General features: G+C 34.5%; 1 protein-coding gene across 6 annotated transcripts in view; it reads right to left on the bottom strand.

Annotated features, from left to right (window-relative positions):
• KDM4C (lysine demethylase 4C) overlaps window positions 1-17,454 on the bottom strand; it is a 260,355-nt gene that overhangs the window by 209,607 nt on the left and 33,294 nt on the right. For 5 of the 6 annotated variants that reach the window (XR_003915694.1, XR_003915696.1, XM_029959023.1 and 2 more), the window contains 3 exons: window positions 14,482-14,531; window positions 6,269-6,372; window positions 791-928 (listed from right to left, as the gene is read on the bottom strand). Coding sequence is in view for 3 of the 6 variants with exons in the window: in XM_029959023.1 (XP_029814883.1) it covers window positions 791-928; window positions 6,269-6,372; window positions 14,482-14,531 (292 nt within the window). In the remaining 3 variants the exon portion in view is untranslated. Of the gene's footprint in view, window positions 1-790; window positions 929-6,268; window positions 6,373-14,481; window positions 14,532-17,454 lie in introns of those variants that run through there. The other variant, XR_003915697.1, reaches the window with a different exon arrangement.

Consider the following 17,454-nt stretch of genomic DNA (forward strand, 5'->3'; position numbering starts at 1 on the left):
AACACTTATTAAAGTCACAGAATATTGAACAACAGTAAAAAACTTCTGCTGAACAAATTGTGCAGTTTCTTGATTTTTGTGTCTTTATTCCATTACTTATACACCCATCAGTGGATGGCTAGAAGCTGTTCAGAAGGGATAGGCAAGGAAGTAGAGGCAGTAGCGTGGCTCTGTACATTGGGAGTGTTTTGACTGTACAAAACACTAAGATAGGGATGATAAGGTTGAGTGCCTATGGGCAAAAGGAAGGAAGATACGCACACCACAGAACAAGACTGCAGTCTAAAATATCTTCAGTAATACACACCTCGGTTCCTTTATTATCTTGTACTACAAGTTTTCTGATTACAGTAAAGATGAGAAAAGTTGAATTTGTTTCTTTAAACTTTAAGTTTCATTATTTCTTTCCAGGTATCAAAATTCCTAGTTTAACTAAAGTGTTTTCACAAACAGTAGAGCTTAAAGGAGATTTAAGAGCAAAGGCAGTTGTCTTCACATATACTAACCTCAGTATACGTAGCTTCAACTTAAAAAATCCATAAATAGAACTAGTTCTGAAGAACACTATACACATTAACCTGCAAAAAAACCTCACTACTGAGAGGAATGCATATTGCTGGAAGTATAATATCCACTATAAAACAGCAACTATAAATAAAATTTCAATGGCAGTGTAAGGTACTACCTGATCTCATAGTTCTCCCTTTCTCATCAGCTTCCATAGATTCTCACAAAGAAATAACCACAAGAAAGATTTCCTTACACATCAATTTTCTATAGTACGACTTACCAATTTTGCTGCTTTCCCATAATCAATCCATCGAATGGTGGCAAAGTTTGTTGACTCTGCACAGTTAAATCCATGGTTAAATCCTGCATGGTATCCATATGGGAAAGTGATCATAAATTCTCCTGCCTCTTGTGTAACCTGTAACATTAAAATAAAATTTAAAAAAATCCAAACAAAATAAATAAATTTTAAAAAACCTCAAAGTGATCCACATTACAAAAGCAGTTCTGGTCCTAAAGCAATGCAAACTACATTTGCCTTTACAACTAACTGAAAAGATAGACTTTTTTTTCACCTTGTAGGGAAATGAGATTAATGCAAGGAGAAACAGTACACTTGAGACAATGTTCTTTACTATAAAATACATAGCTGCATGTAATACTTTACAAATTCAGAAAGAACGTTCAAAATAGCGAATCTTGAAAGCAGGGGTTGAGTGGTAATAAAATCTAGAAGTAGAGGGAACTAGAAAAGACAGTATGAAGAATATATCATTCTTACTGGCTGAGAGGAAGCACACACGTTCTGGATCAAAACACCCCAATTATCATTCCTAAGTACTCATACAAATTAATTGTAGAACTTATTCTGTTCACCACCCTGAAGAAGTTTCTCTAAAGTGCCACCAAAAGTTTTCTTCAAAAGACTGGAGAGAGATCTTATTCTCACCCTTCTCTCCTATACTCACTGATTTCAAAAACTGTGATTCAATGACTTGCGACTGAGAGCCTGATTAGCCTTTTAAGTTTCTTCCTATTCTATTTTATGCAAGAAAGCATAAAGGAGAAGAAACTCTAAGGTGATGAGCCTTAGCGGTTTAAGAAAACAACGCTGTTCATCCCAAAGGAACACACTCGGGTAGTGTCTTTAAGTGGGAAGAGGGGGAAGAAGAATTAATGAAAAATGCCATGCACCAATTCTTAGGTCTTACGGCTGTGGCAGTGTGCTCTCCCCAGTCCAAAGCAATACCCACCAGGGGCAGTCATGATGGCTGCATATGGTTTAAGATGAACTTTGGGAAGATGGATGGCAACACAGTGGCCAGGGGCTGTCTTGTGCAGTGACCCAGATGTCCTGTTGGTATGTGAATATGACTGTAAGTCAACCATCCTCCTCCATAAACAGTGCCCCAGCCCATGGCAGAGGCTGCATCCAGCATCTCCCTTTGAGTAGGGGCACCTCTCAAGGTTACTCCTCAGGGCTGAGAGACTTCTTGCCATGTCAGATACTTGTTGAGAGAACTGGGAGTAAGCATAGTGAAACTCTGTCATCTTAGCTAAGTGATGTAAAAGGTTGATAGTGCATGTATAATCCTTTAGACATGAAGAGTTGACCAAGTCTGGTGACAAAGCCTCGATCCAGCCCCTTCTAGACTGCCCTATGAAAAGAAGCTCAGAAAGCAACAGGGTCCTCTCTGAACCTGTGACTCAAGAGGACGGTCTCCCTGACAGCTCCAGCTGATCCTATCCCCTACACAATAAATACTCAGTGTACGTGTTCATCAGGTCTTGTTAAACCACTGTCACAATGACCACTAAACTCTGTTAACTCCAGCAAGTAAAGTGCAGTACACTCTTTCCACAACAACAGCTACTACCACCAAGGGGATCCCCTGCATTGGAAATCCTATGTAAAATGTCTCAAGATAAAGCTATTAAAGCACCACTTTAGACATTAAATCAAAACAAATTTAAATCTGCCACTGTCCTTCCCCTCTTCCTCTTTAAGCAAAATTTTAGAGAGCAGAAACACTCTGGCATTACTGGTAAGAAGATTTACAAATAACTAAAGGACAACGGGGATAGAAGATGATTCTTAAAGAAGAAATGTTTGACTACAGTTAAGCTCTAGCATTGTCTTGGAGTATAAGCAAGGGTAGTTTCAAAGGACTACTCTGGTCTTTACAAGTGCAACCAAGAGAAAAGTGTGCTAAGGCCACTGGTTCAACAAGAAATTAGAGAAAGCAGATAAAAAAAAAAAGCCCAAACTAACCAACCAAAACAAAAAAAACTTACCTAAAAGCCACTGCCACGGTAATTATAATTTAGCAGATCCAAAAATAAACCATTTTCCTACTTCCTAGTTTTAAAAGATACATCAGATTTAGAGGGCTTCTTTAAAATGTGTGGTTAACAAATCACAGGTCAAGATATTCTCTTTCAAGAGAGAAATCTCATCTCCCTCTTCTAGAATGGACTGTTGCTCTCCTCTGGACACAGAGAAGAGACAGCACTTCTGTCAGTCACTAATATTCTCTCCACACAGAGACAGCTTTAATCAACTGAAGTCAGACCACCAAAGACGGTATCAAGGACAGGCTAGTCAGAGACTTGAAATGGCACACTGTCTTCTGAACTATCAGATAAGAGTTAATGAATAAAGTAGATTACACAGAAGTGAATAGTCAAAAGAGATTCCCCATGCTCTGTTTGATACACCTTTTTACATGAAACACACATCAGACAACAGGCCCACTAAAAAGCAAACAGATCCATTTAAATGAAGCAAATAATCTGAGCAATGACTGATGACTATTCAACAAGATGTATTTGCTGATTACATGAAAATAATGAGACTTTTCAAAGATTAACTTTCATTGTCTGACAATGCTTTGCATAAGCAATACAGTAATAAAAACTGGAAGGACAAGCATGACCCTTTTAGGTAAATACACTTATGATTTGAAATCACAAAAAGAAAGGGTTAAATTTTAAACAAACACTAAAATTAAAACTCAAAACTCAAAACGTTTTTCTTATTATCTTCATGTCCTAAATCTCAGCTTTCTGCTGACATAGTTGTCTTACATTCAATTTCTGCTTTTAAAAACTCCTTCAAAATTCTTATCTTACAGATTTACCAATTCCTTGTGTTCTTTTTTGCCCAATTGGAAAATACACAGGGTTAAGCAGATATCTATTTCTAATTGTATTATAGGATGAAGGAAAGAGAGGAAAACAAGAAAAATATACTAAGCTAGCATAGCTAAAGAAAAAAATTGCATCTTACATTTTGCACGGGTAAATTTTTTGTGGATTCATATTTAGCACATACAGGCAAATGCACATACAGTTGCACATATTATAGCTGTTATGGTAGCACTCCAACAATCACCGTGGGAATGGTTAAGAAAGATTATTCTCAACGCTAACAATTCCAAAATTTATCTCAATACACCATCCCACTGCTGACAGTTTAGCAGGTGTTCTATTGCAACAAGCAGCAGTTCAGTTGCCACCTGGTAGGCGTAGGCTGACTTATCAGCATTCAGCACATTTTCACTTCTATCACTTCGAGCCATGAGAGATCACAGCCTGGTTCTCTCTATTCACTTTCTCACTGAATCCCATTAATTACAATTACACTTGGGTACAGGCTGCTTCCCTTAAAGACTAGGTGACAGAACCAAACTTTAACTGTTTATAGCATTTTTTTTAAATTATAATATAGGAATAATCAAGACACCAAAATACAAAAAGTCAACTCCCCTACCCCACCTCAAATATGTGGTACTGAAAATAGGTACACTACTTTAAACACCAACCTTGAAAATTATACTGTTCAGAGTAATGTTCTGTAAATCCAAAACTATAAATCTAGTTATAAAACCTTCCAGCTTGGAAAGTTTCGCCTGACAGTTTATGATAAAGCACAAGGTTATGAAGGGAATCAGTATTTACCCATATATTACAAAAACTGAACTCAGCAACTATATTTCCACATGATAATGTATCATTCAAAAAACAAACTACTTATTTTATGAGTAATTTATTCAAAAAAAGCTTGCCTTTCCAAGGCAGGTAGTATCATTCTAAATGCCTACATTTCTTCAATTTCACACTTAGGTTGACTTAAACATGAAAAGTGAAGTGATATTCTAAAAAGGTATACATCAAATCAGTGGCTTCTTCCCACCTGTGTTGCCAACACGGTTGTAACACAGAGGTGTTCTGGTTCTTGCTGAGTGTGTCTGACACAGCATCAAGGCCTCTTCTGCTCCCTACATCGCCCTGCCAGCAAGGAGGCTGGGGGTGCACAAGCAGTTGGGAGGGGACACAGCTGGGACAGCTGACCCCATGGTATCGTGCTAAGTATATAAAGCCATGATAAAAAGATGGCACAGGGATTGTTTGGAGTGATGACATTTGTCTTCCCAAGTCACTGTTACATGTGACGGGGGCCCTGCTGTCCTGGGCATGGCTGAACACCTGCCTGCCCACAGGAAGCAGTGAATTAATTCCTTGTTTTGCTTTGCTTGTGTGTGTGGCTGTTGTTTTCCCTATTAAACTGTCTTTATCTCAACCCACAAGTTTTCCAGCTTTACCCTTCCAATTCTCTTCCCAATCCCAACAAAAGGTGTTTAGCTGGGTAATAATATGCATGAAAATATTCACTTAAATGTTATTACCTATGGGTTAAGTTTCATACCGTTAAAAAAACATCAGCTACACCAGACAGAAAGCACTGCATTATCCTATATTCTAGGCTGGGGAACATGTTAAGCTAAGTTTGTATACACATGTCCACATGGTATCAATACATAAACAACACATACACTAAAACAGAACCCACAATAGTAAGTAAGGTGTGTGTCGAGGGCAGTTTACAGGACTATACTGTAGTGGGAAAAGACTGAGAAAAAGTGTATATTGCCTGGTTCTTCCAAACAACTTAAAATAATCTGCACAGTGAGAAACCAAAAATCATAGTCCTTTAATGATCAAAAGGCTTTTAAAACTCAGTATTAACACAAACAGATGCTCAGGCAGGGGACCTTCTGAATCAAGTTCTAGTCCTCTAAGTAAGCTTACAAAACTCCAAAATTTAGAACTTTTGAATTTGTAAAGCATTCAGTGTATAAAATAAGTACACTTCAAAAAGAAAGCAATGCATTGAAAATGTTTTATTAGCTGGCACCTATAAGAAGTTCAAAGTGGAAAACACTAAAAGAAAAATCTTGTAGAAAGGAGAAAAAAATTGAATACTTCAGACATTTTTAAAAGCAGCTATGTATTAAATTCATCCACTTCCTGTTTGTATAATGTTCTTATCAAGCATTTACTGTATCATGACCTAGCACTTAAAAATAATCATTCACTCATTTTCTATTATGTTACAGCTTTTAAAATATATTTTAAATTAAATAACAGTTATTTTGGCTTTATCCCACCCTAAATCCTTCAGACCATACTATTGATAAAGTTACATTTAAATTGAAAGCATGGAAATAAATTAAGAAATTTTGGTAATGTCTTGGGAAAAAAAATCACAGAAACTTTTACAATAAAGACTGTAATGGTTACAAGTGTTTAATGCTAGAAAATTCCAAGCTAAGCTATATAAAAGTTATAATACATCTTTTCATGCAGTCACTGCCTAAAAAAAAAATATTTTTACCCCACCTTTACTATAACAATCTTTATAATGAACACTAACTCAATACAGGAAAGCAGAGTTTAAAAAAAGGCACTAATGTACCTTGCCAAAAGGAATTCCATAATTTTTCAATATTGATGGAGAAATCAGAGTTATCTTGTGGCGAAGAAAAGCATCACATCCTTGAGAGCTGCTCGGGAAGAAACCTAATAAGGCAAGATAAGCAAAATTATGTATCTTTTCCTTAAAACAAGTAGGAAATTCTTGTAATATTTTACAATACTTAATACTGTTTAAACTTGCTTTATAATTTTTTATCATGTCATTCCTAGGTTCTGAGAGATTTGTAAAAATCAAATGCACCTCCTAAGTTTTTCAACTGCTTTTCAGGGGGAGAGGTTACAGGAGTTTGTGTTTTCTTTGTTTGTTAAGAAGTGAAATAATTTAAAATAAATTTGGACCTGTAAATTTAGGCATATTTTCTTATCCTTTAGAGAAATATATTATTGTCGGAGGCTTTTTTTTATAGTATGTTCATTCTGGACACATGGCAATCAACGACAGTAATAAATCCAGAAGGATTCCACAAGCTCTAGGTTTACCTAGCACTTACAAACCATCTACACAGTAAACCAATATAACTTTCAAACTAGTTATTTGTACAATTTGTTGTATCCGTCTTGCATAAACATTAGTTAATTATTCACAGAAGCAGTTTAATTCTTGGAGCAACACACTCACTACTCAATTATAAATTAAAAAAAAAAAACCAATAATCACTTTCAATTAACCATCTTGAGGAAAAAAAACTAACAAGAATTTACCATAATATATAGCCTTCTCTGTAATGTTAAATTTCTTCACTCTGGTGAGTCTTATATATATATGTCCCTTAACAACCCTAAAAGTTTAAAACAATTTCAAGGTGATCTCATTATAGTTGTTATATTCTTGGTACATTCAATTCTAGCACACTCACCAGTACCAGAGGAAAATTCTTTTTCTGATTGCTCAGAAATAAGGTTAAGCAGCATTAAGCCTCAAAGGTGTAATGTGGACTTCTGCTGATCCATGTACTAGGAAGTCTGCTAAGCTGCCCTGAGATCAAATTTTATTCAAATTCATCCTTTTATTTTTATTCACCACCAACAGGTATAGAATTTTTTACACTCTTCTGAAACTGTAAATAATGTTCTAAGGTTCAAAAGTACAACTTGATAGGTACTGTTTTATTATGTATGTTTGGTTTCACTGACTAAAAGACAGTTAAATGAAGCTAGTCCACAATTTCCAATAAAGAAATTTGGGCACAATTAATGCCTATAACATAACAAGAGTAATCATAACTTAGAACCTACAGTTTATGAGATTCAAGAAATCTCAGTCCTGAGCAACATAATAAAAGAAATATACTGGAACTTACAGTGAAAACCGTGATTGAAAGTGATACTTGAGACTTGAGGAAAGAGCTAGTATGAAAGGTAGCAAAAAGCTTAATTTCTAAAAGCAGGGAAAGTTTGACTGAATTTTCCTTGAGAAAACAAATTTTGTACCAAATTCTGATACTGAAATATGTTCAATTAGCTTGATAAAAAGCAAATGATGGGCTGACATCCAAAACTTATGTTGTACCACTACAACTCCAAGAGATCAGAAATAGTTGTGACAAGTCCAACCAGAAGGCAAGTTTGTTGCTGAATTCCAAGGAAGCTGCAAATAACACAGAACAGCAGAACACAACCTGTTCAAAATCCATTACAAGAAATTTACAGGAGAACACTTGCTGTGGTTACAGAGCCCTTGCAGTGAAATCAAAAGTGCAGCCTACGCATTCTGTACCACTATAAAATATCTTTTGACTTGCCAAAGTCTACACTTACACACACAAATTTTTCAGACTCATTCACCTCATTTTCTCAAAAGCACTCCCCTTCTATGAACAAGGAAAGAAAGGAAGGTAGAATTTCCTCCTTACAAGACTGTTTATCAGAAGGTCTTTTGTTCTGCCAGGTTAAATGTAAGGTCACAGAAACTTTTCTTTCAGAAAAGAAAATAAATCCCTGTGGGAGAACTGCTGAACAAATGTAAAAAAATACCTAAAAGCACGTTGAATAGAGGACTCGCTTTAGAAATATTACAAGACCCTTACAAAAACATTAAATGCAACCCAATTCAAGATATGCCTGCAACACTCAGAATCATTCTCAAATACCAAGCTGATGTTAAAACTACAGATTTACAGAATTACCATTTAATCCTGCATGTTTAGTGAAATCCCGCATAAAAAAAATACCGAAATCTATCTAGAATGTAACTACCATTCAAATTCTGTAATATATTCATGCTTTTAAGAGACACATGAAATCTTAATTTAATCCATTAACACTAACCATTAGCTCTAAATTAGTTCTACAAGAGCAAGTATTTTGTAGGAGTTGGCATGCAACCCCATTTTCTTGGATGGTCTCTTGAGACATGGCACACGTATATAATATTCATCTTCTTGGAAATAATTACACAGAAACAAGATGAGAATTCAAAATAATTACTTCATATGAGCCAATGAGTAATAATCGGAGATCAAGGTAAAACTGAATTAGGCTGCTCATTGATTTATGCCCATTAGATAAAGACCATCAAATTGAAAATTCTCTAATCCATGATTTACAGAAACACTGACATTCTCAACACCTAGAGTAGAATTAGAACAGTCTACAAGGTAAGTATGTGATTCAACACTTGGTGGCCAAACATTTGGGCATGAACACATAAAATACAGGAAGTGTACATTTATCCACCAAAGCCAAGGTCCCTCTCTGGCTTTTTAAAATTCTTATCTCCTTCTCACAATCAACAATAGCACAGAATATGTGAAAACACAGGCTTGCACAGGCTTCAGAATGTGCTAACAATCAAAACCATGCCCTTAGAAGACTCTTTATACATGTTCTGACAGATAACATAGCCCAAAATGTCCAATCTTACCAATGTTATTTGTACTAACAAAATTAAACTAATACAACAGTATCGCTGGGCTGGTGAAGATACATCCTTTGTCAATGCTATTCCACCTCAGTATGACGTTTTCATACCATTTCTGTTTTTATAACCCACACATATGCTAGCCAGAAGTCAAAGCCTGCAGGCACTCAGCAGGTTCCCAGCTGTGGATCCTTGTGGGTCACTTCCAACTCAGAACACTCCGTGATTCTGTGACTGAGAACTCAAACGCACAGGGTAGTGCTGCACTGGGAGTCTTTAAAGTGTACATTAAATGGTTCAGGGATAAAAAACATATTTTAAGAAATAAGTTCAAATCTATAAATTATTGAGGGACAGTGAGCATTGCTACCTGGAAGGCTCATCTTTCCCTTCCACCCTGAGAGTATCCTTACTATAGATCACATGCAACTCATATCAGACAACCACATCAGTATCATACCTTCACTCAGGCAAACTGAAGTGGATTGGGTTCCAATCCCTGATTGATTAGCATTTTCAAGATACTTGGAATGCTTATTTGTGGTACTAAGAATGTGTCCATAATATCTTCCATTAAACTATTCAGCTAAAACCATAAAGGGACAAATTACAATACTATTCCCAAAAGAGTAATTATATAACCTCATTAGACTGAATACGTTGATTTGCTACGTATTACCTTCTATGATCAAGGATATCACAATTTGGCTAATAATAAAGTCATTATTTAAGCACACATCCAAAAAATCATAATTCTTAGGGAACTTTCAAATCAAATTCTGACCAGTCAATGAATGAGGCTACACTTTCTGTAGATTTTCTAACTTCCATACTCAAGACTTCACCTGAAATTTTACAGTAAAAGTGCTGCATTCGTAGTTTATTATTATTTAAAATTTAAAAAATGAAAATATAAAACTTATAACAAAAGAAAAAGAACACCCTAAATTGCAAATATCTTTACTGAAATTTAATGTTAATGAAATTAAAAGTAAACCAAATTAACGCAAAGTTATCAATTTTTTTATTTATGTAGATACTATTTAAAGGACCTAGAATAATACAAAATATTAATCATAATTCACAGGTCAGTATTCTTGAAAACAGGCAGAGATTAAAGAATTATTGAGTTTTCTAGTAGTTGTCTTCTTAGATTTTACTTTGGTAGGTATAACTACAAATTTTATATGATTTATTTAAATTACATTGCAGTGATTTAAACTAATTTGATTTAACTTTCTATGTTGAACATAAAAGAAATTAGGAGGGTAAGTCTGCATGACAACAATCGTCACGAAGAAATAATGGCAATTCGTATGCTATACAAAGCACAAAGTACAAAACCCACAAAAAAGTGGCTTTCAACTGCTAGGAAATATGACTGTCAGTATGCCCAGATGAATACATTCAATGAATACATTTAAGTTTATTATCTCTTAAATGCAACTTTCCTAAGTGGACTTATATTGTTGAGAAAAAGTTCAATTCTTCAGCTGCTCAAGTTTTCAAATTCAAGACCCTTAGAAGTTATGCAAGTTCTGCTTCAAATATCATTTCAACAATTATTTGTATTTATTTTCAGACCTAACAGGTAATGACTTCTGCATGAAATGAAGTAATTAATACTATATACCATACAAAGCTCTTTATAACAGCCCTATATACTTACAGTATATTAATCTTTAGTTTCTTCTTTAACATAACTGAACACCACAGATAGATGTCATCTCCTTTCTAAAACAGTTTTCTGCACTCAAATGATCTATTAAAAGATCTTCAAAATCTGTCAAACTGTCATTTTTCATTTGGCACTCTGCTTCTATTCTCTTTATTTTCTAACCCATTTTGTGAAATAAAAAGTCCTTAAGAACACCATAGTATTCCAGATTAACATAAGATGAAAGTATAAAAATTGCAGCTAACAGCTCACTTGAGATTTTTATTACATTTATGTCTACATAAAATTGAAAAAAAAAATCTACATAAATGAGAAAGCAGCTGAAGGGCAAAATCAAACTGTTGTCTTTATTAGATGCAAGTCTAATGTCTTTCAGATAAAGCATTTGTAGGCACCACAGTCAATCAAGATTTCAATGGAAAGCAAAAATGAAAGCATTCAGGCACAAAAGGCATGTGTGGTAATTGTGATGTGCAGACAAGATAATGGAAAATATTCTAGCCTTCCTTTAATTTCATGTATCAACTTCTGCCTTGACTTAGACAACCTGTCACATTTAATGTATTATTTTATTATTTTAATTATTTAGGAGTATTAGATTAATTCAGTAGGTATCTGGTCATCAGATCTAACCTTGAAAAAATTAGGGTTTTTTCCTTCAAATGTTGCACTCGTGCAAAAATATGATCAAAAATATTTTCAATTTTCATGTCATTAAGTATGAAGGTGTCATTTACACTATGTTTTAATAATGTTTGCTCTTAAGTGACTTGCAGCCACACAGCTTACTTTTTATTTTCATCTTTGTAAGATACCTTACTATAAAATTTAGGCTGTATTTTAGGAGGCAGCAGCTGCAAAATAGATCACAGAGGTCTTAACTGCTACAGCATGGAAATAATAAGAAATGGTCCCTCATCTTTACTGTTAAGTACTACAGTTCATCTTCTATATTCCATTCTCAGCTATTAGCTGGACACAAATTATCATGGAAACAATCTACTCACAGAAAAATACCCCAGAGGACATTAAAACTGAATGCTAAACACTTAGTTTCATGGCCAACACTCTTTAACATTTCCTAATTCATCTATCTTATACTGCTGTTACAAAAATAATCTCTGTATGAGTATGTAGTTTTCCTACGTAAATCCAGTTTCAGTCACTGAGTATAATAGAATAAACACTATTTTAAATTTTATCATCACTTCTCAGTATCTGATTCTATGGTTTAGTTGCTATTTACTATTTGAAACACAGCTATGAAGCAAAAATAGGTGAGATTGAAGTGCTAAGTCCCATTCAGCCTATTGTGCAATTCTGACTCTAGCATTTGGACATTAAGACATGATATTGTTCCCCCAGTATAACCAACTGGTTTCTGAAAAACAGTCAGTTTCGAGATTTCCATTTCTCCCCATGCTTTATGTTCCTTTCCTATTATTTTTGTAGGCCACTATCAGCAGTAAGAGGTCTGAGCACCTTCAGGCCAGTTTTCTAACATGATGCTTTCTTTTTCCATGAAGCAAGACATGTATCTCCACAAGTTACCTAATTCCTGAATTTGTACGGGTTAATCCAATATCTAGGGAAATAAAGGTATTTCAAAGAGAAATTTGAAGAGTTTCTTTAGCCTGCAACAATCAATGCCATGCCTCAATGCCACTTCATTTTTAGAAATGAGTGAACAAGCACTGCTGAAACTGCCCATCGTCTTCCCTCACTTTGAAAATAAAACGAAATTCAATACATGTTCACAGATTTCACAGAATATTCAGAGTTGGAAGGGACCCATAAGGATCATAGAGTCCAACTCATAAGTGAATGGCCAATACGGGGATCAAACCCGAAACCCTGGTGTTATTACCACCATGGTCTAACCAACTGAGCTAATCTCAGTGTTATTACAGGACTTTTAAACTTGAATGGTTTTAAAACACTGTATAGCTACAATCAAGCAATATGAAATCCACGATAAACACCAGAGGAGCATTTGACATCAAATAAAAAGACTATCTACCCAAAGATCTTGCTCCCATTAAATATGAGAGAACACAGAGAAGTGTTTACATACAGCATGAAAAGTTTGCTTTCTCGAACTAATCTAGTACCAACTAGATGCTGCTCCAAACCTTACAAAGCTAGCAGCAGCTGCTATGCTCCTCTAACAGATATAGGTGCCAGCGTTGTCCAAACTGCACTAGAAGCCATGTAAAATTTTAGAATTCACCACGTACAGTGAGGAATGAATGCTGAGGAAAAAAAAAAATCTCCTTGCATCTGCTTTGAGCCTGCTAAGGCTCTTAATTTTTCACCAGCCCTAATGTCTCTGTCTTAAACTTACCCAATTCTCTACTCTGTTTACTCTTTTATAATTTCTTGTAAATCTTAATTATTGAATCATCCTATTTTAAGTCAGCAACCATTGCCCAGTCTACATGTTTCAATTTGTTTACCAGGGAAAACCAAAAGCTTCAAGTTAAGTGTATAAGGAGTTCCATACTTTAAAAATTGGAAAAAGAATCTGGAAAGCAACGGACAACTTTTTCAAATGGAACTACGGCAAAATTTAGGAATAGGAAATAGTTGAAATCTGTTTTCTTGAGACATGCTTTTAAGACTGGAAATTCACAGGTCTTGACATTCACATCTCTAACTGCCTTTCTACTGTTCTCAGCAATAGTTCTAAAACAGCTCAGAAAAACACTCATGCACCTATATAAAAAAAAAAAAAGAAAACAAAAATGTACAAAAATTTGCAGAATTAGGTCCTGATACACAATATCTATTAGGAACTTGCAATAGCATTCTTTACATATTATGGTTAATAGCAAGCTATATAACACGGGCTCCCAGGCGAAGAAACATCTCTAATTATTCCCATGTTCATAAGTTGCTCTCTTATTCTAGAAACAAAAATAGAGGTGTAATGTTGAAAGCAAACCAAAACTACTGTGTGAAAATTTTCCTATAGACTCTTGACTTTTTTCCTTTAAAACTCAACTTTACAACAATAGCCCTGCTCCTTGTTCAAAAACGTTCCCAACACCTCTGGAAGGTAAAAGCCAGTACATCTTTAGCTAAAGTGGATTGATATGCTTGTTCACTGGTCAGAAAGCTGGTAAAAAGTAAGATTTACTGTTTGTACATTTTGTGGGCTTCCCCCTTTGCAGAGGTACTAACTAAGACTCCATCCTCTACCCAGTCATTAACTTTGATAAACCTTCTGGAGACTTGTCTGTCTTCAAATTTGGATATATCAAAGTTGTATAAGAAATTACGATTCAAAAAGTTACTAAAGAAAAGAAGCTACAACAAGAAAGAGCAAGGGCACAGAGGAGACAAAGATAGTAGCAATTAGAATCTAATGAACAACAAAATACTAAGCCTCATTTTCATAAGTTTCACCAAGCTAAAAATGCCAGTACAAAATAAAGTTCTAAGGGAAGAAGAAAAAAAAATCCACTATTTTATTTCTAAAGAATTCTTCAGAGCACTACACAGTGTTCCTTGTTTGCAATAATACTGTAGACAGATAAAAAGTCACACAACATTAAGTAATAAAACACAGTAGGTGAGTCGAGGACAATGTTTTTCACTTTGCTGAATGTTTGTCCTTCAAACATCTTACATATGGAAATATTGAAATTACTACCTTGAGCCAGTCTTTCAAGCCGTTTCCCATGCTCTGGAGGAATAGCATACCTAAAATTCACATAAAGAAAGGATGAAATGCTTAAAGACATAAGTACCACAAAAGCCATCACTCATGTATGATAAATATCTAAGAATATAGAAGCCAAAAAGATTAAAGACAGAAAAACTGTACATAAAAAAAAATATACCAATATCTAAGTTAAAAATACAGAGGTTGGGTTTTGGGGTTTGGTTTTGAGAAAAATATTAGCTTATTTCTATTTTAAATATTATATTACATAGTTCAAAAATGTTATAGTCACTAGTTAAAGTCATGTACATTGACAATATTTCATATTATTAAACCACTCCAGTTAAAAAAGATACATATACCTTAATTTTTCAAATTAAACAAAACCACATAAAATAAGTCTAATTTATACTAGTTTAATTGCTTTGAATTTTAATATGCTTCAAAAGAGACAAGGATTCAACAGAAAAATATGATCATTAAACATCTCTACATTTTCCTATAGCCAGTGCTGTGGAATAAAAGGGTTACTTGCCCATGTAGAATCATTACAATAGGAGTTCGAGATTATTAAAGAAATACACTTTAAAGAATTGTATATATCTTAGAATCCCTCTGTTCTTACAATAAATTAATTTTTAAAAAATTCCATATGCTATCTGCAACAACTCAGTAACAATACAAAAGAACTAGAATAAACCTCATGTTATTTTTCATGTTTACTGAAGCCAAAAAATAGAAAACTATTGAAAAGTTGTTTCCTTTCTGCTTTTCTTTATTATTAACATATTTACTGCACTTCCTAGACATACAGTATGTTTTACTGACTTTAACTACTTTAATATATGATATAAATAGGCTTTTGTTTTAGTGCAATAGCATTAGATTGATTCTTTTCTAAAAAATATGGTTTAGAAAAGAAGAAAATGTATATTCAGCTGTACGACATAGTCCAAATCCACACTGTTAAACTAAGTAAACAGTTTTTCTCTTATTACATTGTGAACTCGTTTCATATATCTCCCCTAACAACTCACTCAGAAAAACAAGTGAATGACCTAGGGCCCTCATTTCGCACAAGAAATAAACAAGAAATAAACATCCCCCTACTTCAACCTCTGTTTTGCATACATAAGGCAATTTTACAATTTTACGCCATTACAACTGAAAGAGCTGCATGGAAAGAAAACCACTACAGAAGTCAGTGTTCTGTAAGATGAACCATAGCAAAACGCATGCCTACTGGAAACCCACTTCATATAGTATTAGAAACTCTCAGTTTGACTATGCTCAATGTTTGCAGTTTCAATCAGAACTTCACTGTCTTCGAAAAATTAATTTTGTTTCTCTCCATTTGTACTTCTAAAGTGCTCATGACTGTTCTCCAGCCTGTATTACACACATATCAGTGCATCCATACTAATCTGAATTATATGTTTGCCACCTTTCACACTCCAGCAGAGAAAAACAGTATGTACAGAATTATATACTGTAGTGTATGTCATTAAATACATAACACCATAAAGTAAAAAACATGAACAGATAGTGTTTATGTCTAAAAAAAATTCAGAACTGGATGCTGTGCTTTGCTTTGCTTTACTTGACTCTAATTGGATTAATATTCTTCCTAAGAAGTTTCTCCTGCAAAAGTACATGTTACTACAATTTAGTGATAACATGCAGCCACGTGCCTCCACTTGTACATATAAGCATATAAGTACTTGTCAATATTACAAAAACGCAAAACTGAATAACTGAGCTCTCAATAAGTCTCTTGGAAAAACAAGATGGGACATGATTTAACTGGACTACTGCTATTTATTTAGATAATCTACAGTTACAAAGCATACAATACATTCAATGCAAGTTGGTGTTTCTCACAGTCTTCATCTGAGGTCTGCGGTAACATCTACTCCTCAGTCCTTTACCTCTTCCCACTGTTGCTATTGCTTGTTGCTCACAGCTAAGACAAGGACTAATGAATGGTGACAGACCACCTTTGTACTATCAGACATGAGGAGTCCCAATGTCACACTTGAGACACTTTGGGATTGGTTCCTAACACAATTTATTAGAAAACTGAGTGACGTGACTCTTGCTGGATTCTTGGTCTACTGTACATTAAACAAAAAGCTCCCAAACTCAAATGACCAAGTCAGAGGAAAAAGTATTCACATTCACTCTTAGTCTCAACAGCTAGCTTATATGAGAATTTGAGCAGTTAAAAGCTTATACAAAAATATTTTTTGTCATCTTGTGTCCAGTTCTCTTTTAGTTACATTACCATTTGTTAGACTTCTCAATCTTAAGGCCAAGCCCAGTCCACTTTAAAGCAAATGTAATGGACATTAAAAGGTAAATCACTAAGAGGCAAAAAGAGTTTTTCTTGGGTAACAAGCAAAGAAACAGACAGAAAGGTAAGAAAAGACAAAAAAGGAAATGTTGATGCTAACTATAATTTTATTAGTTCAGGAAGACATACTTGTTAAATAGTATGAAAAGATAGAAGCTGAAGAGTTGCTGTTCATTGCTAGTCATACTACAAGGACATAAAAAATATGGTACATATATTTGTCGAGTATCGTTCAAAAAGATCTTCTGAAATACATATTAGAGTTCAGTAAATCAAGGCTACTGGTGACAAGATAACTACAAATAAGAAATAAATATTAAATCTAAGCCATTAACTTGTAATTGTTAAACATTTACGTATATGTTTTCAAGATTAATGTTTCTACACTATTTCTCCATATGCTTTAAATAATCACACCAGAAACAACAAATCATTGCTTTTACTTTGCAAAAAAATCAGCAACCAGAAACTCAACGAGAAACGATTTGGGTTCTGTTTTTCCTAAGCCACATGCACGTACAGATAATAATTAACAGCATCAGCCACAAGCAAATTTAGCATTATGTTAAATACTTAACCAAACTGCTTCACTAAAGTCCAATGTTATA

Source organism: Manacus vitellinus, unplaced genomic scaffold (genome assembly GCF_001715985.3).
Source record: "Manacus vitellinus isolate BGI_N305 unplaced genomic scaffold, ASM171598v3 scaffold_18_pilon, whole genome shotgun sequence".
Lineage (NCBI taxonomy): Eukaryota > Metazoa > Chordata > Aves > Passeriformes > Pipridae > Manacus > Manacus vitellinus.